This window comes from Zootoca vivipara, chromosome Z1, assembly GCF_965207765.1.
Source record: "Zootoca vivipara chromosome Z1, rZooViv2.hap1.1, whole genome shotgun sequence".
NCBI lineage: Eukaryota > Metazoa > Chordata > Lepidosauria > Squamata > Lacertidae > Zootoca > Zootoca vivipara.
In genome coordinates, this window is record NC_142583.1 from 47,675,286 (window position 1) to 47,701,666 (window position 26,381).

At 39.9% G+C, this 26,381-nt stretch overlaps 1 protein-coding gene across 2 annotated transcripts in view; it reads right to left on the minus strand.

Annotated features, from left to right (window-relative positions):
• The window catches only part of USP53 (ubiquitin specific peptidase 53), a 29,860-nt gene extending 5,729 nt beyond the window's left edge, over positions 1 to 24,131 (minus strand). Inside the window, exons 1-16 of one of the 2 annotated variants that reach the window (XM_088660382.1) lie at positions 23,778 to 23,914; positions 15,814 to 16,432; positions 15,510 to 15,634; positions 13,345 to 13,437; positions 12,434 to 12,568; positions 11,830 to 11,943; positions 11,667 to 11,749; positions 9,837 to 9,942; positions 8,366 to 8,512; positions 6,523 to 6,672; positions 5,971 to 6,142; positions 4,734 to 4,883; positions 4,196 to 4,342; positions 3,255 to 3,981; positions 2,381 to 2,451; positions 724 to 805 (exon numbers count right to left, since the gene is read on the minus strand). In XM_088660382.1, the coding sequence (XP_088516508.1) occupies positions 724 to 805; positions 2,381 to 2,451; positions 3,255 to 3,981; positions 4,196 to 4,342; positions 4,734 to 4,883; positions 5,971 to 6,142; positions 6,523 to 6,672; positions 8,366 to 8,512; positions 9,837 to 9,942; positions 11,667 to 11,749; positions 11,830 to 11,943; positions 12,434 to 12,514 (2,030 nt within the window). In that variant the 5' untranslated portion in view covers positions 12,515 to 12,568; positions 13,345 to 13,437; positions 15,510 to 15,634; positions 15,814 to 16,432; positions 23,778 to 23,914. Of the gene's footprint in view, positions 1 to 723; positions 806 to 2,380; positions 2,452 to 3,254; positions 3,982 to 4,195; positions 4,343 to 4,733; positions 4,884 to 5,970; positions 6,143 to 6,522; positions 6,673 to 8,365; positions 8,513 to 9,836; positions 9,943 to 11,666; positions 11,750 to 11,829; positions 11,944 to 12,433; positions 12,569 to 13,344; positions 13,438 to 15,509; positions 15,635 to 15,813; positions 16,433 to 23,777 lie in introns of both variants that reach the window. The other variant, XM_035112312.3, reaches the window with a different exon arrangement.
• Between the last annotated feature and the right edge of the window lie 2,250 nt (positions 24,132 to 26,381).

A 26,381-nucleotide genomic window follows, 5' to 3' on the forward strand; every position in this document is an offset into this window, starting at 1 on the left:
TCATGACATCTGAAGGAGTGACAGGTCCCTTAAAACAATCTTGCATTGTTGTTTATGCTTTGAAATCTCAAAAATGTAATTTCAAGGCAATGTTCAGGGATTAATCTAAGCCTTCAACAACTGGCCAAAATAACTAACAAACCTGAAAACCCAATAGTTGCTATACAATGGCTGTATTAGCACTGCAATGCTAAGCCATCCTGTGCACAGAGCCCAAGTACTCCCACTTCACCTCCTTTCAGATGTGTGGGTAAGCAAACCATGACAACTAGGTTAGTGGGATGTCCAAATCCCGGATTGTGGTTTGTTTTGCCTTAACAAACCATGACTGCAAGGTCAACAAGCTGTGGTTTAGGCAAGGCATCCCCAAACTGCGGTCCTCCAGATGTTTTGGCCTACAACTCCCATGATCCCTAACTAACAGGACCAGTGGTCAGGGATGATGGGAATTGTAGTCCAAAACATCTGGAGGGCCGAAGTTTGGGGATGCCTGGTTTAGGCTGACATAGTCATTGTGAGGGGTGGAGTGAAGTCGGAGTGCTTCGACTGTGCACACAAGCATGTAGCTTGTGTACAGTATGACTTACAAAAGCACAATTTATGGTTTGGTGTTACATGAGAGCACTGCCAGTTTGTAGAAATGAGGATCTTGGATATCAGCAAAATAATAAACTTGTTTTTCTACAATAGCTGCTTTAGACTACATAATTGTATAAAGGTTACCTTTGCATATGCAGATGAGATGTTGAAGGTAGGTTATGAGATCTATAGTTTGTATGAGTATTAACCTGGTCTTTCTTCAAGGCTGCAAAACAGTATTGTTGTTTACCTTAAGCACATTATGATGTATTTTTTAAAATATGCGCGGGAAATATTAGCGATACTAGTAATGAACTTTCTAAAATAAAAGCTTTCTAAAATAAAAAAAATCCCACTCTTGAAATCCCATGGTAAACTTAAATAAAGCATGAGGTATGCCTAGGATTCTTTTTAAGTACAAGGAGAATCAGCCAAATGTAATACCTTAATGCCCCCCCCCCCCGGTCACATGTGAATATTCTACCATAATGCCTGAAAAGCACAGCAGTCTAATATTTCAGCTGGAGATAGTAAAGCAGGAGCTTGCAGTTGCCACCAATGCATAAAAATTCAATCATCTGTAACTGGATACCTGCCCTTGGATATTGGTGCACTGTATACTTTCAGGCAGCAGGCCAACACAACATGATTTGAATACAGTATATGTTTTATAGAAGTACATAATTTTCTTGCTGATCATTTGCTTTTTTCTGCTTTTTAACTGTTTGTTTTTATATTGAGCATTAGCTACCCTCAGGACAAGGTTTGGTTTGAAAGTGTGGGATACAAATCCTTTTATAAATAAATCTGCAATACACTTAAGAATTTACAAGATATAAAACTTATTTTATCTTATTTTAAGATTTGCTGTATTCACAAGTAAGTGATCGGAAAGAGGCATGTTACCAGTTTTTTTTGGCAGTCAAGCATAATGCTGTACTGGTACCAAAGATAGATGCACCTGAACAAATTATTAAGGTGCCAAATACAATTAAGTCATCCTGAAGCATAATGTTTTGAAAACATTTTCTGCATAGATTTCCATGTGAATATATTCAAGCTGCCAATAATGCACTGCTGACAAATTAGCTACAAACATAAATGGTTAAGTTGTCCATGTAAAATCTTTTGACGTTTCAGAGTTACTTTACTAGATTGCTCTTTGTTACCATGCAGTTCCATGTACTGTACATAAGATGGCAGCAAATGCTTACAAGAGAGGACTCCTATATAATATCACTATGGCAAGGGTTCAATCAAAGCTGCTCACTGACACCCAGAGGCTTGTGCCTTCAGAATTCCAGCTAATTTAAAAATAGATGTGTTATTTTTCTCTTCTGCTGACATGAAGATCCATGCATGGTTAAAACCAGAGACAGTCCGGTAGGAACTTTGGCTCTAGGTTATAGTCAAACTAAATATGGCAGATGTTAGGCTTGCATAGCAGAGGTTTCACCATTATCAATGAAGCACAAATAGTTTAACAGTAACAGAAGGAATTCTGACTTTTGTAATTATAGAACTTATTTGGAGAATTGTTATATATCAGAAACACTTTTAAAGCTTTCTTGGACTGGGTCAAATAAGCTGCCTCTCAGTCAAAGTAGTGAGCTCTCCTTTCAGAAAACAGTTCAGAATACAAATGACTAAGGTGGACAGTGATATAACAAATTAGGGAGCAACAAAGCGCAATGTGATAAGATAGAAACTTAATTTTTTAGTATTAGATAAACTTGTTTTTATAAACTTAGAAACCTTTAAGAGTTAAATACACTCATACTGAGAACAACTGAGTTCTTACCATCTGAAGAGTTTTTGTTCTGCTGGGAGGTAGACTGCAAGATACACCCAGAATATCTGTTTAACTGGTCACTGTGAAAAAGGATTAAGTAAAAAACGTAAGATTCAGATTCTGCCAAAATTTCACTAAACCTAAAGTATCAAACTATTTTACAGAAATATTTACTGATATTTACAACATTAGAAGTTCAAAATTCAAAATGGAACTCAACTGTACAAGACAACTTATTTGGAAATATATTTTAATCCAAATTTCTCCCTCTCTCCCACCCTCCAATCTTGCAAGAGATTATATTTTGTCACACATTTTGTCCACCTTTCAATAGCATATGAACAGCCAATGCAGATGCACCAGTATAATGTGCCTGACCAAGCAGAAGCTATATTGGAAAAGGCAAGCAGAGAACTTTACAAGGTCACAGACTTCTTGTTCTGCATACATATCCTTCTGCCATATTCTGCCTCAGCTTTAATGGAAAAATAAACCTATTTTTGCTTGTGCATCTTTCAAGCATTTGCCAGCACAAGTAGCTCAATCAATGTCAAATCTGAATTACTACAAATACAATGCAGTAAGGACAGATGAGTTCTTATTCTCACAAATGTAGATAACAATATCTGTGCTGAGTAACAGCTTAATGAAACTGTACTCAAACACTCAATTCCCTTTCCATCCTCCAAATCTCCAAGGCAGATCCAAGGTTTGAGAAGCAGTCCAAAGCTTTGAGTTGCTTCAGAGCAGCTCTGTTTTGTCTCAGACAATGCCCAAATCACTCCAAAGCAGTCTGCTTTGGTTATGGATTCAGGCTTTATCCAAATTGGATCCACACTCCTAATTACACACACTTTCACAAGACACCTTTCATGTTTATTACCTGCAGGAAACAGCTTCCTTAATTGTGGTAGTATCTACTGGGCTGGTTCCTTCAATGACAGGTGAATCCAGATTAGCAGATGCATTGCTTATATGATCACTGCTTTCATAACCAGATTCAGTCCTTTGTATCTGCCAACTATCAGTATGAGATTTCCTCTCTGTAAATCCTACACTTTTTTCTGCATTTCCTTTCCCTTCTGAATCCAACGAACTCCGGCTCCCTTTCTGTTTTGCTTCATCTTCATAGATAGTCATCAAGCCTTTTTGACTTCGAGTTTCTTTTGGCCAGTTGTTTGAACTCTGCTCCTTTTCATGTTTAGGTTTATTGCTTGCATTTAATTTGGGCTTTGAACTGTGTTCTTTTTTCTCAGATTCACTAAAGATGCTATCAACATTTAGTGTCTCTCGCATTGGCTTCCAACCTCTGCTTCGACTTTTGCTGCTACTGATGCTTCCCTTGTCTTTGGAGTCTTGGCTGCTGTCCGTATCGTAACCAGTGGTGCTGTCAGTCTTTACGCGGTTCATCTTCTCTCCATCAGAAAAGCCATCTGTTTTGTTTGAACCCAACACTTGTGCAGTGGGTCTGATTTGGTTATGTACTTTTTCATGTCTGTAAGGTCCTTTTCCCTGACTGCCATACACACGTTCATTAGAATGCTGCTTAAATCCATTCCCAGAAGGTGGCGATCCTGGCTTAAAATTGGGGCGGACTTCTCCAGATAGATCTATGGGGGAAAAACATTTTAAATATTCTATTAATTAAATATTTATTGCATTAAAGCAACCTCTTTTAAGCTTTAAGGGCAATTTATTATTCTTGTTAATACAATCAAATTTCAGAACAAACAATAAATAGCACTTTTAAGACAGGGGATTCTTTAATCATAGTAGGTGAAAGTTAGTCATTGGAAGTGCTCTCCTCAAAGTAGGTTCTGTTACCTCTCTGTTTTCCAGATTCTCTTTTTGATCCTCTGTCAGCATCTTTTCGTAGGGAGGAGGAGAAGCTTTTCATCTCGGCTACCTTCTGAGCGCACTCTCTGGAAAGATCCTTTGCCTTTTCCCTATGTTCATTATGCCCTAATTTAGCTGAAAAAATAGATATGAATATGCATTAAAGGTTCACAGTCATAGAAACAACCAAAAGGCCAAATAGTCTACCACCCCTGCCATGAGACAAAACCACCAGAGCCACCAGACCAGTATGGCAGATTTCAGCATGCTACCAGCAGACCAGACAAGCACTAGAAGTATAAATAGCTGCAGATGCTGCATATACGTAAGCCAAAACATTCCCTAATGGTCAGAAATTTCAAAACAAATGTAAACAGCCAAAATGATATATCTTAAATAATGTTATGTTACATTACTGTGCAGTTCAAATGTGTTACCCACTAAAACTATTACACATCCAATTCAACAAAACCAGTGCCTAATAAGCACTGTGAGTTAACATCGCTATAATGTTTAAGATATATACCTGATCCTCTGACACCACCAGACTGAACATGGTTTCGACTAAAAGTTGAGTCATCTGGCTGATATTTTTTATTACTCTTCTGAGTAACTGATTCTCCAAACCCATTCTCTTTCACACGATCTGACTTAGAAAAAGTAGACTTTTCAAATCCTATGGAAAGGAATGTTAAACAATGTTAATATATTTGAGGCTAAAAAAAAAACCCAACAATCATCTCTAGCACTAGAATTAAGGCCTAAGTTCTGTATGTGTCATCAATCATGTGTTTGAGTGAGCATACTTAAACCTGACTGCCTTTTCTCACTCGAGTACCACACTGGTTTTCTACTGAAAATCACCTGATGCTATTTGCTCCTAACAATGCTGTTTACGGTAAGCAACACTTTCCATCAGAAATTGTTCCCAAGAGGGAACAATTTTCAGCAACATCTGCCCCCTGGGCAGCATGGTTCCCTGGTCTGATTTGGTGGTATATTCTGGATCACACCATGCACCTTCTTTCTCTTCAAATGAAAAGAAGTCAGATTAAATGGAAGTTTGTTGAAATATGTGAACAATGTCACTGGTAGTTAAGCCCTTACTTTTCTTACCAGACTTGTTTGAAGTCCATGTAGTACAGTGGAAAAAATGTCAGCATAAATGTGATAACATTCAAAGAGTTCTGTAGCTAGACACTAAATGCAGAAAACCAAAAACCCCTACAATACTAATTGAACTCCCCACATTGAAAAACTAAAACACCTAATATTTCGAACTATATTCCCAAAGGGCCTCCTTCCTATGCTACCTTGCTCCAACAGAAACACTGCAACTATTTCTAAGCCCATTCCTCCTTAATATGGGAGGTAGGCCCATTATATTGCCTCAGCTGAAACATTAATAGTACCCAGACCCTTCAATCTCCTCCACCCCCAGCTTCCATGACACATTAAGAACTTATCTAACTACTTTCACCACAGGGATGCTAATTCCCTGATGTTTCCCACTCTCAAATTGTATCATGAGAACCACCAGGTAGTCAGTTTCATTGCACAGCAACTGAAATTAAATGTAGATCAGCATATACAATGGCAAGTTCATACTACCCAAGGCTAGAGGAGAGGGCTGGCTGCTTCCTTCTTTCCAGCTACTGACTCAGGACACACCAATAGATCATATATATGTAGACTGTGTACACAGTTAAGCACTTAGCAAATTATTTTTTTTAATAATATGAAGAAAGAGACAAGTGTATTACCAAGTTCTTCTCCATTTCCCGCACAGGCTTTATAATGAGACCAGTGAATTGTCTGCCTTGGTGCATCTTCTGCTGATACAGGTGTACCATCTGGATTTGCATAAAACAGCAACAATGGCTGGTAGTGACACCGAATGCATTTGGACACCACATCTTTCCATTTTGTTCCAACCTAAAAAGTTATGTTTTCATGAGATATATAAGTAATTTAATTTAGTTAAGTAATAGTTGTAATTCAATGATGATAAAATAGATATAATCTATATTCAACTGACTCAACGTCTCAAGAGAGATTATTCTGACTTCTTAAGAGAAAAGAGCTACTTTCATGTCAGTGTTTGATGTCTTTTCTAACAGTGAAAACTTAGTGGAGTAACAAATTTCCTTTCATTTAAGTGCCACCTTGTCAGAAAGTATGTGTGCTTAAGAAGAATTCAGGTAATTTGTTTGACATCAAGGCTGTCAGAACTACATATAAGTATTGCATTTTACTTTTGAACACATCTAGGCAGTTATATAGAAAGATCACCAAATCAGAACAGCTAAACTTACCTCTTTCACATTAGCATCATCAAACAGCACCCATTTGCAACTCTTGGTATGAAAGGCAAAGGCACAATAATGTTTGCTTGCGTAGCAAATCATCCCCACGAGATAAAGCTCACTATTTTTGGCATTTTCATCTGTAACTCTATAGAACAGCTGCAAAAAAATGATTCATCAGTCAAAAAGTATGGCAGAGCTAAAAAGCATGAAATCTATGTAACCAAGCTGAAAAATGGGATATAGCTCATTACTTCAGTTAGCAGTATAGAAACAAACTGTAGACAAAATCATTGATGTCAAGAATTGGTCATTATATGATAATTAGTGACCTATCCCAGCATTGTAATTTACTACACATAACTGTGTATGTAGTTGCTATTGATGACATGTTCCCAATTACAGCATGATTGGACCACAACAGGGCAAACTCCTTCAGGCAATCTCAAAAATGATTCAGTCAAAATTTTTGCTCTGAATCCTTAAACTGCTCTAAAATTTGTTTGTGTCCTGCAATCTTTAGTCAGAGAACTGAAAAAGATTAAGAATTGTTGGGTTTTTTAAATTGAATTGTTACTGTTTTTAAAAAGTTATTAATACTATAACCCACTGCACTAAAGTTTTGTTTTGTTTTTAAGAGGTATAAATACCTTAAATTTTAAAAACTTGTTTACTTGCACATCTATAAATAACCAGGCACCATCTTGTAAGGTGGCATCTTTGTCAACAGAAATGACTATTTGTCCACACAATACAATATTGTCAATACAACACAGAATTTACAAATAGAGGTAACATTACATGTAATGAAAAGTATTAGGGACTTAACAAAGATATGCTGTCCATTTAATTGGGAGTGCCTTATTAATCAAAATATTTAAAGTCTATTGGCAATTAACCAGCCAATGCCCTGACTGTGGAATCCACTTGGCACTTCCTTTCAGTGCCAGGTGAGCACATTATTTTCCCAGGGCTTTTAAGTAAGTTTTTCCCCTGATGAAATTAAACATTATTATTTGCTTTATCTTTTGTTAGTTGGTGACCAAGGAGATAGGTACCACTGTTAAACACACTATCTGCGAAATACCCTCCCCGGACAGGCTTAGCAAGAGTCAACTATGATGTTATTTTGACACTAGGCAAACATCTTGTGCTGTATTCAGCTAACTATTATTCAGAGTAGACCCACCAAAATTAATGGCTCTAAGTTAAGTTTTGTCTACTCTGAGTAAAAGTTAGTTGCATACAACCCTTTTTATATGCCTGGCCATGTCATAGTGTAATGTAAGCTAGTCCTGATTAAAGTTTTGATTGTTCAGCTGGATTTATAGAACCTTTACAATTGCTGTTTCTGCAGCTTTATTTTACAGGATTTCATACATTTATTTTACTGCATGCCACCCAGATACCTTAACTAACCACCACCAATGATATTTTCAAAATAAATCGTTTTTAAAGATTGTAATAGAAAAGCGGGGTGGAAACTCTAAAATAGTTTTATTTGTATCTGTTGTATGCTATCTTGTTTTTATAAAGTCACACTTTAAAGCAACTTAAACTCTGTAGCTGAACTGCAGCATTTTATAGTAACTAAAAAGAGGACATTTCGAATGTTAAGGTATTTTTTAAAAGAGACTTTCCCCCCTTTTAGCTTGCAATCCTATGCACATTTACCTAAGATAAAGTCTCACTGAACTCAGTGGGGCTTCTGAGTAGATATGCATAGGATGGCACTATGAGACAGGAATGAATGAGCACCTCTTTGGCACACAAAACTCTCAAAAGAACATAGAAGTTTTTAAATGGTGAGGATGACCCAAAACAATTATATTAAATGTTGTTGCTCAAATACCCCTGGAAGATAAAGTTGTGTTGCCAAATTCCGGATGACATCTTCTGTTAGGTCAGAATGTTCTGAATCCCAGACTAAGCCAATTGTGACGATTTCAGGACAATTCATGAGAACACGTCGGATTTTTATTTTTTGGCCACAGTTACTCTAGAAAAAGGAGAAAAGATAAAGACTAATTAGCATAAATCCTCAGGGTTTATCCATTTCACATTGAATTCAGAGTAAATGTTGCAATATATGTCTCACAATTACTTTACAGCATGTTACTTTAGCAACTTAATATTTAGATCTAAAATAAACACCAAACTAATTGTAATTATGCCCTATTCAGCTGAGTTTCTTACGACTACTTTCTACAATAGATTTCAGAAGACAGAGAGATAGATTACTGTTATTTAGTCCTCAGATCACTGCTATTTGACAGACTTGGATATTTCTGCAACACATCCAGATACTGACAGAATGAGGAGGGAAGTAATTGAAGGCAAAATATTATTTTTGTTTAGCAAGTCATGCTACTGTGTTTTACAAAGCATTACCAGTATATTACTCTGACACCTTAAGCCCTTTACTACCACATGATTTACATCTGAAAGGTCTAAATCACAAGTGTTATTTTCAGGTCAAATTATCCAAAATAACAATTCCTATACTTCTAAGTTTGAGTATATGCAGAGTAATAAATTTTATGAATATAAATTAATTTAGCCGTGTGCACAACTGTATGCACTCTAAACAATAAAAACACTGTCCTGCCCCATATATAGAACCCAATAAGGTACACCAATTTTTAAAAAAAATAGATGCCCAAAGCGACTTGCTTCATTTGAGAGCCAGAGGAAAATAAGCAGTGGTCCTCATTCATACATCCAAGAGGCAGTTCCCTATCTTCCTGAGGACCTTGTCCATGCCCTACTTGTCTCCAACACTCAAGCCTTCTTCAGGTATTCATAAACACATGACAGTAACCCCATGGAAGCGAAGAGCATGGCAGTATGTGCTCATGGTGACCAATCTCAAAAACTGATTGTGGATTAAGAGCATGTGTGCAGCAGGGTGGCCTACTGAATGCATGTGGGGTGTCCCTGGGAGCTGGAACTCCAAGCAGGCTATGTGTGTCTGGTACAGTGAGCTACTGCAGGCATGCCCCCAACCCAAGGAGAACCTTTGGGAAGAATCCGCACAAGTGGAGGGCAAATGTGTGCGTTCCCATTCTCCTCCTTCATGGGGTTATCAGCACATTTTAACACCTAAATAGGGCTTCAGAATGTGGTAATCAAAGGCAGTTTTACAATATTAGTCTAAATTTAAGTGTTTGAGGGTAGCTTACACATGGATCTCCAAAGATAAATCAATGAGATGAGAAAGAAACAGACCAAATTGCCTTTTCAGTTATGCAGTGATCATGGAGTGTTCAGTTTCATCATTTTTATGAAGTTAGCCCAAACAGAAACATATTTTGTTTACTCACAGGACAGCTCCTGAAGTCATCAGTAGTATTTGCAGTCTGAAGCAGTTCTGCAAACAATTCAGGCTTCAGCCGCTCATGTCTTTCTAACATTCTATCAACTTCATTGCTGCAGAGAAGAAGTAACTTTTAAACTTAGCATATAATACTATAGTAGTAAACAGCTATTTTCTGCTATTTGGCCCATGTACTATACAACAAATGTGGGTGTTTTAGAACTCTAAAATCTTAATCTATGCAGAGAATGAAGAATCAGACAGAGGTACTGTGTATGAAAAGGAATAAGGGAATTATATAACCATTACTATTTTGCACCCTAATTTCTTTTGAAGGATTTCAAAAATCAATAATATTTGAGAAATGCATTCCAGAGTAATATCAGAGTAAAGCAACTAAAATACACTGCAGGTTATGGTCACATTGATAAATAGTTTAAATCCATATGTTATGCATTCAGTACTGGTATACATCACTGTAAACCAGCCATTTTATTTCTGGAAGGGGCCATTTATGACATATAGTCTAAAATATTCGTAAATGTGATGAAGTGTATGGATAAAAGTCTTATAATAATGCCATAATTGTATGTTTTGTAATATTCCCCTGGTTAAAAATATTTTGATAGCTTGCCTCCATTCTACCTGGAAGCAGGGCTACAGCCTAAACTGACTGGAAGTTACTCTACCTGGTAGGGCAAGAGGCAAGACTGAAATTGAACATTTGGTCCCGAGAGAGGTTTCCTTTGTTGCCTGCTCACCAACTGCTAAAACTGTCCAGGGCACTCACCTCCCGATCCTGCTTAACTCAGCAAGGTGTGAGACTGGGTGAGAGAAAGACAAATAAACTGTCCCTAGTTTATTTAAAAGAAGGGGGGGACCTAGCAGGAGTTAAGTAAACTCCTGTTCTCTCTTCAGAGCCCGGAAACAGTCGAGTCTTTAAGTAGCTCCTGCCATGGAACATAACTCAATTCCAATCTTATTTCCTGTCGTCCCAGTGGAATTCAATTCCTATCAGTCCAAATTGATGCCCTGCTCTTGAGGGTGAAAGACAAGAGCTGATTCAATGGCCTGGTTCCTACAGAACACTGAGCCATAGTTTAGGGCTATATGAACTTCCCTGCAGAAGTCTTGTGCTCAAGCACGCCACTTCCCCTCTCCTCCTCTAGCAAGTGCCAGGAGGAGGATATCAAAAGCATCTGCTACCTGATTTAAACTTATACGTAATCTGTTGCTATGTCCAAACTAGGTTAAGAACTACGCTTTATTGGAACGAGGCAGAATCAGATAGATGGTGTGAAATGTTACTGCAGAGCAAGGGTAGGTGTAAGATATGCTGAATGTGTGTATTTTCAAACATGACCCGCTGCTTCCTCAAATGTCATTGAATCCTTAACTCTTGCAGAACAGTAATCTCTCTTGTTTCTGTTTTATTGTGTTACGGTGTATTTAGGATATTCCAAATAAATAAATGAACCAGTGATTTAACTTTTGGTATAACACAGGAAAAAGGAATAATATGAATGTCTATTGAAGTTAAAACACCATATAGCCTGTAACCATAGCAGTGTCCTAGGAAGGCTAGCTACATACGTGTTTGATCCTCATGTAACATGTGTTATGGAAATCTGTACAAAAAATGTGTATCCATGGGAGTTAGTGAATTTTTAAAGTATTATTAAGTTTATCAACAAGGTATTGAACACACCCACCTCCATTCTATTCTCCACTATTCCTTGGAATTCCCAGTTCTCATACTATGAGAATCTGGAAATAAAAAAGAAAAGAAAAGAAAAGAGGTCTGGGGAAGAATAAGGGAGAAAACAAGGTCTCTTACCATAGAGCTGTTGTTGAAATGTAACGCACAAATTCTGTGAACGGTAAAGGATCTGAAGATGCCCCACAACTGCGACATACACACTACAAATAAAAAAAGTTTTAATTTTTGTAACTTTGGAAACTTTAAGAGCACTAAATTCAACAACAAACACAAATCTTACCTGTTCATATAATGTCATAGCAAACTTCTGATGGGTAATGCAGGATTTAGAAGTACACATATCTGTTTCACTGCTTGGTACTATGTGATAGTGAATTCTCTCAAGGATGTTTTCCTAAACAAAGGAATGCATTGATTCATTTAATAGATTTATATCCTGCTTTCCCAGCATTTAGACTCCCTATAATGCTATGCCAGACTCCCATGCTGAAAGTCCAGTACCCTTCCGGATACCCTCATGCCACATGATGGTGAAGCAAAGCACAAGGCACTTTGTCTCTTCACTTGTTATGAATTTCAGTTCCACTTAACTCCAGGTAATGGACAGTAAACAATGTCTCCAACAATAATTGTATTAAATATTCATCATGTGTATTCTTCTCAAGTCCGCCTTTTAAAAAAAGGGTATAGAACTTTTGTGTCCAAAATATTTAGATTCCTTTTAATTTATTCCCATCCTAAACCCCAGTGATACCAAAAACCTACAGGTTAAGATGCTTCAGTGAGAACTGTGAATATGGCTCTCTTGTATCCAAACTAACCACATCACTGCCACAAAGTATCAAAGACAAATTTTAAATAAAAGCATAATATCAAGCTCTTACAAAACATTCTGCTGCATCATCCATGAAACCAAGTTGAAATCGCTGTTCATCTTTAAAGCTTTCAGCCAAGGCATGCCTCATATTATTTGATGGGAGTGCTTTTTCTCGACTGTGCTGGAACTGTGCAAATATAGTCTGAAAGTCAACAGTACTATTAATTAATACTTCTGAATATCCAGTTTTTAAATAAGCTAGCATACTCCAATGATTTCTTCATCTAGGAGAAAATTCAGTGAAGTCTGATGTGTTGAACACAGTGCAATACCAAATATTTCTTCTTCTGGTAGAGAAAAAACTTATTACCTGCCCTCTCTATTGGGCCATGTTTCCCATTTTCTGCACAACAACACCCTGAAGAAAATAAATGGGATTTGCAATGAGACATTGCCCTAGGGTAGTAACAATCCTTGCACTGGTGAAGGGAATGTAAGAGCCCTCTGAATCAGAAACTATCAATCTAATCTAACAACCTGCTTCCCTCTATGTGTAATCAGTAACCCCCAGAAAACCCAAAAGCAGTGCATGAGGAGATTAACCCAATTCCACAGTTGCTCCCCAGCAGCTGGTATACTGAGCATGGAGGTTCCATGCAACAATGACAAGTGGGACTGGCAACACAATGTTTCAGTATATCCTCAAAGAAGTGTTCATGCTCAGATTTCTAGCATTTCCTGCTCTCCCTCTCAAGGACATGCTATTAGGGATTTAAAGAGACACCTCTGTCCCCTCTTTCCCAGTTTTCTAATCCATATTCCATTGCTCTAATTACAACAGTATACAAAATACTTAAGTGGCAGCAATTATAGCTGTTAACAAATGCTCCTTTACAAAAACAAGTTTTGAATCACGTTTCCCTTGTATAAGAATTTTAAAATCTTTATATGAACTGGATAGTGTGATTCTAAACTTACCTTTAAAGCACAGAATATGCAGGCATCACCCTGACAAACATGTCCTGACAGACCTCTTAAACTTCGCCGAAATATGTCAAGTTGCCATAAAACCTATGATGAGGAGGCAGAAAATAAAAGTTTCAATTTCTTCAATAACATTTGTCCACATAAATAGTTGAAGGCCTACAATAAACTGATCTTTCATTACAGTACTGATACACCATGACAACATGGAGTACTAGACCCCGGACCCTGCGATCATCATCTGAGTCCCTTCTTTATCTGCTTCCTCTGTGGGAGGTCCAGAGGGTGGCAACACAAGAATGGGCCTTTTCTGCAGTGACTCCTCGCTTGTGGAATGCTCTCCCCAGGGAGTTTCACCTGGCACCTTCGTTACATATCTTTAGCCATAAGGCAAAACATTGGTCTTTTCCCAGGTCTTTGGCTAATTAAAAAATCTATGGCATTTTAAACTGTGGGGAGAGTCGTATGGTTTTTGTTTGTTATTATGGTATGTATTTTTGTAAACCAGCCTGTGATCTTTGTATGATGGACGGTAAAATGAATGAATGATGGTTCAAAGCAGGGATGGGGAGAACCTGTAGTCCTCAAGATGTTGCTGGACTACAATTCCCATCATTCATGACCAATGATCATGCTGCCAAGGGATGCTGGGAGTTGTAGGCTCATCATCTCTGGTTTAGAAATAGGATCCCTTTTAATGGTGCCATTAGATTCACTGAAAAAAAATTAAGTTATGCATATGCAAATTCAAACAACTACTTGTTAGAAGGGAGGATAATAGGAAGATCAAAAACTAAGAAGTATTAGAATTTTCACTGAAATGCTGTAGATACTTTCCCCCATGATAGCTGAAAGGTTATCATACACAGAGCGGTTTTCAGTGGCCGAAATGACCAGCTATACTTCAATTTAAACAATGGCTTGTCTATAATACAGCAATTCTAACTGCTGAAAACATCAAATCAAGCTTTGTCTGCACATGCAATTCTCTCCATGAACAAATCACAAATACTTCTAACCTATCTTACCCATTTTGAACAAATACTTGAAAGAAGGGATACAATGTCAAAGTGCAAAGACATTTAAAGTAGGACTATGAAGAAAACCTAATTCAGCATGGCCCTATTTAAATGCATATATAGCAGTGCATATTCACTCCAAACACATCAGATACAGGTTATATCATTTAACTTCATTTAATGTGCATTCTAAAATGCTCTCAATTTACTTCTGATGGCAATTTATGTTCACATATTCTTGAATCTTTTGTAACGGTGTGTGGCCTTAATAGGTTAGTAAAAGAAACCTATTAAAGGCTTTTCAAAGGAATTATTTTCTTCCTACTTAAGCAAAGCTTTATAACACCCATGTTGAAATGCTGATCAATTAAAGGGAAAGTTCTCCAATTGTGAGTGATGTATTCAAGTCTGCAGTCCTACTTTGATTAAGTGGTACCTCTTTGCCAAGGAGGATAACCAATACTTCATCAACCACTGAAAACACAGGGTCAAATTTGTTTCAATACATGTGGGTAAGCTCCTGTTGCTCTGTCCCAGCTTCTGCCAACCTAGCACTTTGAAACCACACCAGTGCAAGTAGATAAATAGGTACCGCTGTGGCGGGAAGGTAAACGGCATTTCCGTGTCGTCTACCAAAAATGATTAAATGACAAACATTGATAATATGTGCATACTAAAGCAAAATTTAATTTAGCACAACTAAGATAAAATTCAGTAGCATCGTAACATGTATTTTCTATGGAATACAAATGACCACAATATTATGAAGTCCTACAAATTCAGCTTAAGTAGAAGAAGAGCCTGTTCATACAAACAAGAAGCAATTATCAGACATGCTAGCCGCCATACAAGGGAAAATGACAACCTTTCTGGAAAATACTACACCAGCTCAATAATGGGAAGCCACTGTGGTCGTTTGCTAGCCTTAGGGTTCACTTGTTGTTGTTTTTTTAAAAAAAGTTTCAAATTACATGAAAGTTACTTGTTGGCCTGAATTGCTTAGCAAATACATTGGGAGACTCAAGGTTAGGAAAGGTTAGATTAGCATATACAGTATATGCTTCATTGGTTTCAAGAGTCTATAAATTATATACAGTAGACTTGAATTCACTGCTGACTGTTGGGTTCTTGTGGACTCACCTCCTCACCACAGTCACTATTGCCAATTCACTTGCATCCCCTCCTTCTGGAACCAAACTGTACAAAAGGCAAGGCAAGGAAAATGGAGGCTGTTGCTCCTTCTCATTCTTGTCACCATGTACAATCTTGGAAGATACATAGTGAATGAGAGGAAAATGCATTTTAATGATATTAATAGCCAGCTTTCAATGTAACTTATGAAGCTTGTAGGCTTTATCTGATTGGACAGTATGTGAAATATAATGCTGGACTAAATAGGTATTTGATCTGTGTTTTATTGCATTAAATATGAGGAGTTCCTTACCTGTACAGCACTATTAAGAAAGCAACTGTTTTGTCCTGGTTCATTTAGCAAGCCCTTGGTAGGCGCCAAAGACATCACACTTCCAGGTTGATATACTTTTCCAAGGTTTCCTCCAGGTTTCCTCAAGAACTTTACCCATGCCATTATTTAGGAAACAGTGTTTATAAAATAAGACTGAAGGATTCCAAGCAAAGCAAACCTAGTCCTGACAATTGCCTTTAAGTTACGGCATTGTGTTCAGAAGTCCAACTCTTCAGATTGCATTAAGTCGATATCGCATCTGCTCTTTTTATTTTATAAAATAAAATGTGAAAAATTTTGTTCTGGTGAGTAGATCATGTAATATTATGATGAAAAGCTATACAAATACTTATTGACAATCTTTATAGCATTTCACCTTTTCTTCTTCTTTAATATTAGTGCAAATGACTCTTTGGAAGATAATTATTAAATACTATGGCAGCTATATATTGAAAAAAACCCAGAAATTCTTAGCTAGTTTCAGCTATAATTAGTCTTTTTGCAGGTTGGTTCTTTCTCTTCATTTTAAGAAATAAATCACATTTCTTCCTGTGGTTTGCAAAAGTAATTCCACCGTGTATCTGTCTTCTTTCAAAATCTGTAAGGAGAAAGGGAGAGGGAATCTGAAGTTAGCAAAAGAGTTGAAGTACACAGCTGACAGCAGCAAAGACAGAACATAGATGGATACACAGGGCTTCTCTTCATTCCAGCTATTTGGTTGGGATGAAGAGATGGGTTGTAAGAGCTGAAGAGAGAGATGGTAAGTGGATTTAATAACTTCATTTTCCAAGACCATTTCACCATTTGGAATGAGTGATCCCAGGAATCTGTCAGAAGAACATACAAATGATGCAACATGCATTTCACCTATACATTTGCCAATGGAACCTTGGTATAAAGCATCTACCAAGTATAATACATCTACCAACTGATAAAAAAATTCCTAAAATCATCATCTCACCTTTAACTACTGTCAACCACTACAAAAAGAGAGTGTTAGCTAATCAAGGCTGCCATGTTAAGGCATTTCGTAAGCTGATCATGTTGAACTCAATCATAGAAAAGTAGAATTGGAAGGGTCATCTAGTCGAATCCCCTGCAGTGCAGGAATCATTTGCCCAACATGGGTCTCAATGTGGGGAATGTAGTTACGATAATGGAACAGAAAGCTTTCTTTCTATGGACACTTGAATTAACTTACTGTATCTTAAGAAACAGCTGTTAGCTTTCTTTTCCAATTCTAGGTTTCTATATATTGATAGCATAACATATAAAGTCCTTGGGGCACAAATACCTGATGGCAGCCAACTCAATGTGCTTTTGGATGAAACTCATTACCTAGGCCCATTTCATTCTGTGCCTAGGTTTGGTTTTACACTGAAACAGCTTTAGTTGCCCTAATGATCACTGCCAGGAGCTGGAATACAATTCTTATACTCCTCCTTTCTCCCACAGTGACTTTTAATAAAATAAAATTCAATAATACAGCCTTTGTGGATTGGGGGTAGGAGGCATAGATATAAGGTGGCTCCAACCTATCTACAGGGTCAGCTTCAGAAGATGGCATGGGGGGCTGCTCAACCCGCATACCAGTTGTGTTGTGGGATCTCACAATGTTCTATTCTATCAATCTTTTTAACATCTATATCAGAGATGGAGAATCTGTGGTGCTCAAAATGTTGCTGGATTACAACTCCCATCATATCTGACCACTAGCCATGCTGGCTGGGATTGGTGGTAGCTGGAGTCCAGTATCTGGAGGACCACAGGTTCCCATCTCTGATCTATATGAAGCCACTGAGAAACCACTATATGAGAATTTGGGTGAGGGACCATCAATAAGCTAATAGTATTCAGCTCTACTTCTCTTGCCATTGAATCAGGTGAGACTGACCAATGTTTGGACTTGGTATTGGGCTGGATGAGGATCAAGAAACTGAAGCTAAATCCCATTAAGTCTGAGGTCACATGCACCAGTGGTTCTTGTGTTCAGACTCTGGGAGTGCAAACTGTTCTGGATGAAGCTGTACTCAACAAAGCAGATGTATTGCTTACGAATGCCCCTCATTTGAGGCCCAGGGGGGCCTTTCCCCAGCTTTAGCTGGTTCAGTAGCTATGACTGCTCTTGGATGGGGATGGCCTGGCCATGATCATCCATGCTCTTGAAATATCCCGACTGGATTACTATTAATATTATTCTGACAATTACTCAGTGCTGCTCAGTTAGCTGTCTTTTTAGAGCTACAATACAATCAAAAGGATACACAGGTAACGAGTAAATCCAGAAGACAAAAGAAAAACATTCAAATGTTTACTTCTGATAAAAAGATATTTGTAGTACAGTGGTACCTCTGGTTAAGAACTTAATTCGTTCTGGATGTCCGTTCTTAACCTGAAACTGTTCTTAACTTGAGACACCACTTTAGCTAATGGGGGCTCCTGCTGCTGCCACGCTGCCGGAGCATGATTTCTGTTCTCATCCTGAAGCAAAGTTCTTAACCCGAGGTACTATTTATGGATTAGCAGAGTCTGTAACCTGAAGCGTTTGTAACCGGAGGTACCGCTGTACTGAATGAGTGTAACTACAGATGAAGGCTGTACAAAAAGAGAATAAAGTTACTTTGAACCAAGCCAACATTTTATGTATTTTATGTACTCAAGCAATGGTATCATTTAAACTGCACTTCTTGTAGCAACTTGTTATTTCAATTCCAGAGGTACTAGCACTAAATTTAAACAGCTATGGTATGCTCAAAACAAGAGCCTATATACCATACATTTCAAGATAAATTGGAATAAATCTACATACTCAAAATGTCAGATGAATGAAACATCCGATGCAACTTGGTAAAAGTCCAGCACTACAATATATTTTCAAACACTAAATCCATCTTATGTGAGCAATACATTAGGTTTATCTCCCTATCCAACCTCTTACACATTTTCTGAACCACTCCACATTTTTTGTGCTTCTGGACCAAGATTCAAACAACAGACTGACAATTTCTCTTTTTTTGAGGTTATTGAAATAATATGTTTATGGTATTAACCAAAATTAAAGAAAACAAACGTGAAAATATTCATTTCACCATTTGATTCTAGGCATCATGGGTGGTCTAAAACCAAAACACTGTATGTTCTCAGAGAACCAATAATTATTACAAAAATGCTGACAAATGATCCAGGTCAGTCTTAAAACAACTTGGGGGGGGGTCTGACTTAAAATACTGTTAGGAGTGGTAGCAAATACGAGATACCTTTATCAACACAAAACTGTAAGGAATACTAACCACGTGCAACATTAAGCAGAAGTCCAGAATAATTTGTCCTATGAACAGAAACTGCAGGTGGCTTTTTAACACCCAGAATCCCCATGTCAAAAAGGGTATCAGAGCTGTGAAAGTTGGCAACTCCAATGATCAAGGGGCTGAGATACTTTCCCTAAGAACAGATAGGCTGGGGCTTTTAGTTCAGAAGAGTGGACATCATGTTAGAAGTTAAGAATGTTGTAGAGAAAGCAAGTAAATGCTTCTCCTTTTCTCATACTATTCAGGCAAATTAAATATGGTAGATGCACAATAGTCAAAAGGAAGTACTTCTTCACACATGATGCATAAACCTATGGAATTTCCTGCCACAAAATATAGATGATAGTCACTTGGAAGGTTTGTTTATCAACAGTTTGTTTATCAACCATAAATATCCATGATCAGTGGCCACACACCTTGGCTGTGGGGGAATGTGGAAGAGCTGTTGTCATCATGCCCTTTTTGTGCACTTTCAGGAAGCTCCGGGGGTGACCACTTTGGAAAATAGGATGCCAGACTAGACAGACCTTTGGCCTGATCCAGTACAGGTCTTATGTACTTAGCTAACAGTGACAGGCCATTTGTAACACTTGCTGATTTAAACAGAGTTCCTGACATCATCCCCACTGTATCAGCCATTACCACCACTATTCCTCCGTGATAAAGCAGCCACAACCTGCAGCACTGTCTGACTCACCTCTCCCAGTAAGAACAATCAAAAGTACAGAAACTTCCATTTAATGAAGCTGAAATAAGACCATATTTAATACAGTGGTACCTTGGTTCTCAAACACCTTGGTACTCAAACCTTGGTTCCCAAATGCCGAAAACCCGTAAGTGTTCCAGTTTTCAAACGTTTTTCGGAAGCAGAATGTCCAACGCGGCCGTTAGCTATTGTTTTCGGGACGCCTGCACCAATCAGAAGCTGTGCCTTGGTTTTCAAACATTTTGGAAGTCAAACAGACTTCCGTAACGTACGGTATTAAGTTTCGTGCTTTTGTTTTTGCTATTTATTTTGTTTTTGTTTTTGAGGTTTTTTTGGTTAATTTGTTTTTGTGACTTTGTGGAACCTAGTTCAGCTACTGATTGATTGAATGTGTGACTGCGGAAATGGATAAAAGCCCCCAGCAATCCAAACAATAACTATCATCAGTGCAGGTAATATATTTTTTTTATCATCTACAATACAGTGTACGTACTCTGGAAAGTCTGCAACATGAGGTGCTGCTTCTGCGCATGATGCGATAGAGCGCTTCTGCACATGCACACGCGGTGAAACCTGGAAGTACGTATACATTTCCAGGTTGGCCATATTCACAACCTGAACGTTATGTTACCCAAAGGTAACGTAACCCGAGGGTCCACTGTACTGTCTTATTTATTTTATAGTACAGTACAGCACATTGATTATTGCTTTCATTTTATGAATCAATGGTCTTGATAGATATTAAAATTCATGTTAAATTGCTGTTTTAGGGGTTGTTTTTAAAAGTCTGGAACAGATTAATCCATTTTGCATTACATTCTATGGGAAAGCACCCCTTGGTTTTGGAATGTTTTGGTTTTGGAACGGACTTCCAGAACGGATTAATTTTGAGAACTAAGGTACCACTGTAAATATATTTACTGATATAGTGCCCTTTTTAGTTTGAAGGAGTGCTATCTCTTCCCCAAAACCCTTTAGATTTCATAGGACCCAGGATCAGCCAGGGCCCTTCCCGTTGAACCTTCAGCATCTACTGAATATGCTCTTATTCCAGCAGGTATTTCAAGTAATTTCTGATTTTATAGTTTAACCGATTTAATCTTTATTGTATTCAACCTGATACACACCGCTCAGAGACAATATACTTTTTTGAGTGGTGCACATTGTTTAGATATTCAGTTTTGCATGACTGTGCTAAAGCATCTCTCTTGCAATTAATGATCTAGAGTTAGTTGGTTCTATAGCTGAAGGTCCTATGTTATTCCTAAAAATATATATATTTTTACTGATTTTAAAATTTCAACCTTCTGCTCTCCAGAAGGCCAGTTGAAATAAAAACAAGTTTTACACTCCTCAATATGCTCAGATTTCCATTCTGACAAGTTTCCCTGGGAAAATTATTTCATAGTTTCATATTGCAAAATGGTATAACACTATAAGCCCATTCCTCTAGTCTAGCAGACTATAAATCTTAGAAGACTTAGAAAGAACTTCTATGTAACGAAACTTGTGAATTTAAGATCAAGATTCCAGTAATAATCTTTTCATACAATGTGCAGGGGTGGAACCATGTCCTGAACACATGAAGTCAGTTTTTAGGAAGGTGGAAATATTTACAAAAATAAATAAACGGGAAGGTTTTGAAAACATCAAATAACTATGGCTTGAGAGTTTCCATTTCTTACTCTGCAAGGCATTTGATTACTGAAACAATGACTAAATCTGATGTTTTGAATCTAGGTTGAAATGCTTCCAAGATTTATAGCCATTTAACATTACTGGCAAATACTGCAATCTGATCTGCTTTATTCAGTTCAAAGTATGAACTATATTCACTTAAGACAATTGCTACAATTTTATTTTTTTACTATTTGATTTTTCAGTGGGTTTCTTCAGAAATGCTGGCTCCCTCAGCCTGCAAGCGAAGATGAGTGCCGCACCCCAAAGTCGAATTCGACTGGACCATCCAGGGGTCCTTACCTTTATTACCTTTACTGCATTAAAAGAATTAACACATTGAGTATTGAATCTTGGAGGAGCAAATAACTACTGAGCTCAATGGGACCTGTTTTCAGAAAGGTACTTCTGTTCACTCAAGGGTGAAGGGCTCCAATTTCTGTTAATTCTCCCCACCCCCACTGCAGTCACCTGTGCTGCACTACTTGCTACTATGAAGCGTGGCTTTGGGCAATAAATATATCACACCCAACAAACAAGCTAATACTGTACATGTATTTACTCATTCAATGTATACTGTAAGTATTTATTCATCCAAATACTGTGTTATTACCAAAGTTCCCTGGGTGGCTCTTTCACAAAAACATGAATATGATATCTGAAAAACTTCACAGAAAACAAAGTATCTATTGCTCAGTGAAGAAAATTGTAAATACCTAATAGTTATGTACCCTTTTATTTCATAAGCAGCACAGCAAGCCACACATAAACTGCCTGTAAACTTCAAAGGCAGTTTCCTTACTTAATGCCAATCACTGAGCATGTGTGCAACATCCAGGTTAAAAATTAACATTTAACACTCTTGAAGCTAGCCACATTAACAAAATGAAGTTTCATTTCATGAACATAAATACTTGAATATTCCAAGTATTTTATGCAAACCACAATTTTAAAAAGGATATAACATGTCATTTGTGAGTCTTTTTCATGCAAGAAGATCAACAAACTCAAATTAGAGAAGACACAGGATTAAAATAGGGCCAAAAATCTGCTGGAAACTGACTAACACATACCCAAGAATGGGAAATCAGATATTGTACTGGATACTATGCAGATCCTATTCACACAGGTTTCAATGATCTGGAAACGTTACATTTAGCAAAACCTTGTCTGATGCAACTGCAGTCAAAACAATGGCCCATTCCGTGGGCCAGTCTCTCAAACCCGGACCATTCCTCGCCCTAAACACGCTTTCCAATAACAAGCATGCTGATTACTTGCTTCTGCTTTCGATGTAATAATATCTGCTGAAGTTAACTATGGAGGGAGGCTTTTGGGGGGAGAGGAGAATAGAAAAATCAGAAACCGTACCACAAGCTGTGGGTGAGCGGGCTACCGGCAGCATGTAAACACTTAAGAAAAGCTCCAAATTAAAGAGCAAGGTATGGGCGGAGAGTTGTCATAAGCCCAGCCATTTCAACAGCCAATAAACAGATACGGAGCAGCGACGGCTGGAGCAGAAAGCGTGAAGTAGTAAACAAGGAGGAAGAGTTTTATTATTATTATTAAAGGATTTTTTTTAAAAAAAACAACCGGCTCGAAGGACTCGACAACCAGAAGGAAAAATATACAGCGGGGAGGGGAGGAACAGGTTCTTCTTGTTGTTTTAAAGGCGATGGTGGGCAATGAAAGGCTTTCCACCAAGGAGACCCTCAATCCCCCACCCCGCGAAGGGCCCTGGAGGGATGCGTGAGAATGCGAGGGGTGGTGGTGGCAGCAGAGGCGTGTCGTGTGTGGGGGTCCCCCCCCCGGCAGAAGAAGCCGACCAGCTCGACCACTAGACATGCTGGGCCAAATCCGAGGGGGCAGCAACGAGCTGGCCCTTGAGGGGGCAAACTCAGCTCACACCCGCCGCCGCCGCCTCAGGCACCTGCCGCCGGAGGAAAAACTTTCCGTGCCAGGAAGTTCCAGGCTGGAGGGAGGAGGGTGAGGGTGTGTGTGGACGTGGAAGCGAGAGAAGCTGGCCAAGGACCCCGGGCCCTACCCGCCCCCAGTTCTCAACCGACCGGCTTTTCGAAAGGCCAGCCGTTGGCCACCTCGCTTCCCTTCCCTTCCCCAGCCGTGGCCTCTTTGGCCGGCGCTCCTCACTCGCTCTCCCCCAGCGTCAGAGGCGCCGCTTCCCCCTCTTGGTAGCACCCCACCCACTCCACGGCCACCGCCGCCGGGTCCCCTGCCGGCCCTGAGGGACTCACCTCCTCCGGTGCGACGCCGCCGCCACGCCAGTCGCTTCTCCCCATCCCGAGCGCGGGCTCCTCCGTCCGGCAAGCGAACAGACTATGCCGCAGGCAGGGCTCCTTCCCCCGCCCACCACCGCCAGCACCAGGCGGTGGCCCCGCCCCCTCGCTCCCTCTTCTCCCCCCCCCCCCCCCGCGCTGAGTAACTTTCTTCTTTCCCGCTTGGAGCGCCCTCGCTGAGAGGGGGGAGAGAGCGAGGGACAGAACCTGGGGGGGGGGAGGAGGGAAGAGAAGCGGCAGGGCGGGAGTTCTCGCGGGCGGCGCGCTCGCTCACGGGCAGGCCGGGCGCGCGCAGCAGCAGCTGACTGGCGTGGGCGGGGCAAGTAGTCGGGGCAGTCTGGAGCGAGTTCCTGCTCATTCCGATGACGCTGAGGGAGAAGTGGAAAAGGGGAGGGGGGAGAGAGCGAGAGCGCGGGGGAAATGCCGGCTTCCGATTGGGCAAAGGAAAGGGAGACCGTAGGGAAACGAAGGCTGGGAGTGATTGGAAGTGCGGGGCGTGACGTCATCCCAGGAGCATCCAACCCAAGCTCAAGGTTTTGCCCACTCCCCCTCCTTTAATTAATTAATTAATCAATCAATCAACCCCAGAGCCTGGGACGGCGGTGGCGAGGGAGGTTTGGCCGCGCGCGGGATTCCGGTTCAGTTCATCCTGCGGGCTGCGCGACCCAGAGTGCTGATGATGGATGCTGGGAAGAAGCCGAAGGTGGAGCTGTCAACAAGCTGCGGAACAGGAACTGGCAGCCTGCTGGATCAGGAGAACGGACCGTCCATCATCATCATCATCATTTACCCACACTTAAGGTCTCAGCATCCTGCTCTCACAGTGGCCAACCAGGTGCCTGTACAAACCCTGCGAGCTGGACCGTAGCTGAACAGCACTGTGCCCACTCACAGTTCCCCATAACTAGTATTGAGACACATAATTTCCCTGATAAGAAAATTCCTTCGGTAGCACCTTAAAGACCAACTAAGTTTATATTTTGGTATGAGCTTTCGTGTGCATGCACACTTCTTCAGATACACTAGAAACAGAAGTGTCAGACCCTATATATATACAGAGGGTGGTGGGTGGGAATGGGAGATGGGCTGATGGGAGTGGTAAACCTGTAGATGGGTGTTAATGGCTGCTGATGGCTGCAATTAGTCCTGGGCTGAGGTGCTAAAGAAAGCTTGATCATGCATAATGAGATAAGAATCCGATATCCCTGATAGTGATTTCCCTGATAGTGATTTCCCTGATAGTGGAGGTAGAACATAGCCATGGTGGCAAGTGCCCATTGATAAGGGGCAAGGCATTTGACATCAAGCAGCTCCATTTTTCTTTCTTGCAGAAATCTAATGGATGGAACAAAGCTGAAAACATGCAAATACCCACTTTTTATTTTTATTTTTATTCTGTCACACACACCCCATTCATATCCTATTCTATGGCTGGCAGCAGAAGCTGGTATTGGTGAATAGTTTTGGCACCAGTACTTTGGAGAGGTCCACTGGTACGCACCCCTGACAAGCCGCCACCACTGTCAGGGGGATCCCCAGAGAAGTGTGAATCCTGCTTGGATGCTGTGACAAGACATGTCACAGTAGCAGCAACAGCTCCTAACACTCATGCAGGGAAGCAAGCAGCTGTCCAAAGAAGTGGTTGATGCTGCTGCTTTTCTGTCTGCAGTGGGTAGCAACAGGAAATAGGCTGGGCACTGATGCTTAGAAGGAGTGAGCAGGCAAGGTGAGACTGAGTGATGGAGGTTAAGAGTAGCCATTGCATTCACTTCATCACCATCTCCCTCTGGGCAGCACAGAGGACGGGGCTTTACTTCTAGCATCTCTACTGTCAGGTATCCTCAAGGAGCAGTTTCATAGGCTCCCTCTGGGAAGGCTAGGCCTGTTTCACCCAGTTCCAGTGGCCATGCCATCTAGCACAGTGCTCCTCAACCTTGGGACTAGAATTCCCATCATGTCCAGCCAGCTTGGCCAGTGGTCAGGGATGATGGGAACTGCAGTCTAACAACATTTGGAGACCCATGATTGAAGAACACTGAGACAGAAAAAGTGAAGGTAGCACCAGATGCTTATTGCCTGCTCAGGTCAGCAAGCTGTGGAGGTAGTTGCAAGGAGCAATAGCTGCTGTCTTTGGTCACCTCCCTCTGGACGGTGTGGTGGGAGGATTAGCCCTCACCAGGGAAGCTAGGAGAAGTGTCCACCAGGGGATTATTGCTGAGAGCTTCCCAAACCATGGAACCTGTTTTGCCTTGTATTGTGCTTGGTCCCCTGTTCTTACCTCACCTAGTATCTCTTTGTCTTCCCCTGCCTAGCATATTTACCATCTTTCTTCCACTTGTCTCCCTATGTGCTCTCCCTCTCCCCTCCTTTTCTTGTCCTTTCCCCCCTTTCTGTGAAGCTGGGAGCAAGTCTGCCCAGGAGAGTCATGTTTCCTTGAATCCTGGCCCCTGGTTGAGGTTTGTGTAACTCAGTGATGAAGAAAATGTATGCTCATCTGCATGTCCTGCTGCGACAACATGGAATGTTCATAAGCATTACAGTGGCTAAGGGAATGAAACTGTA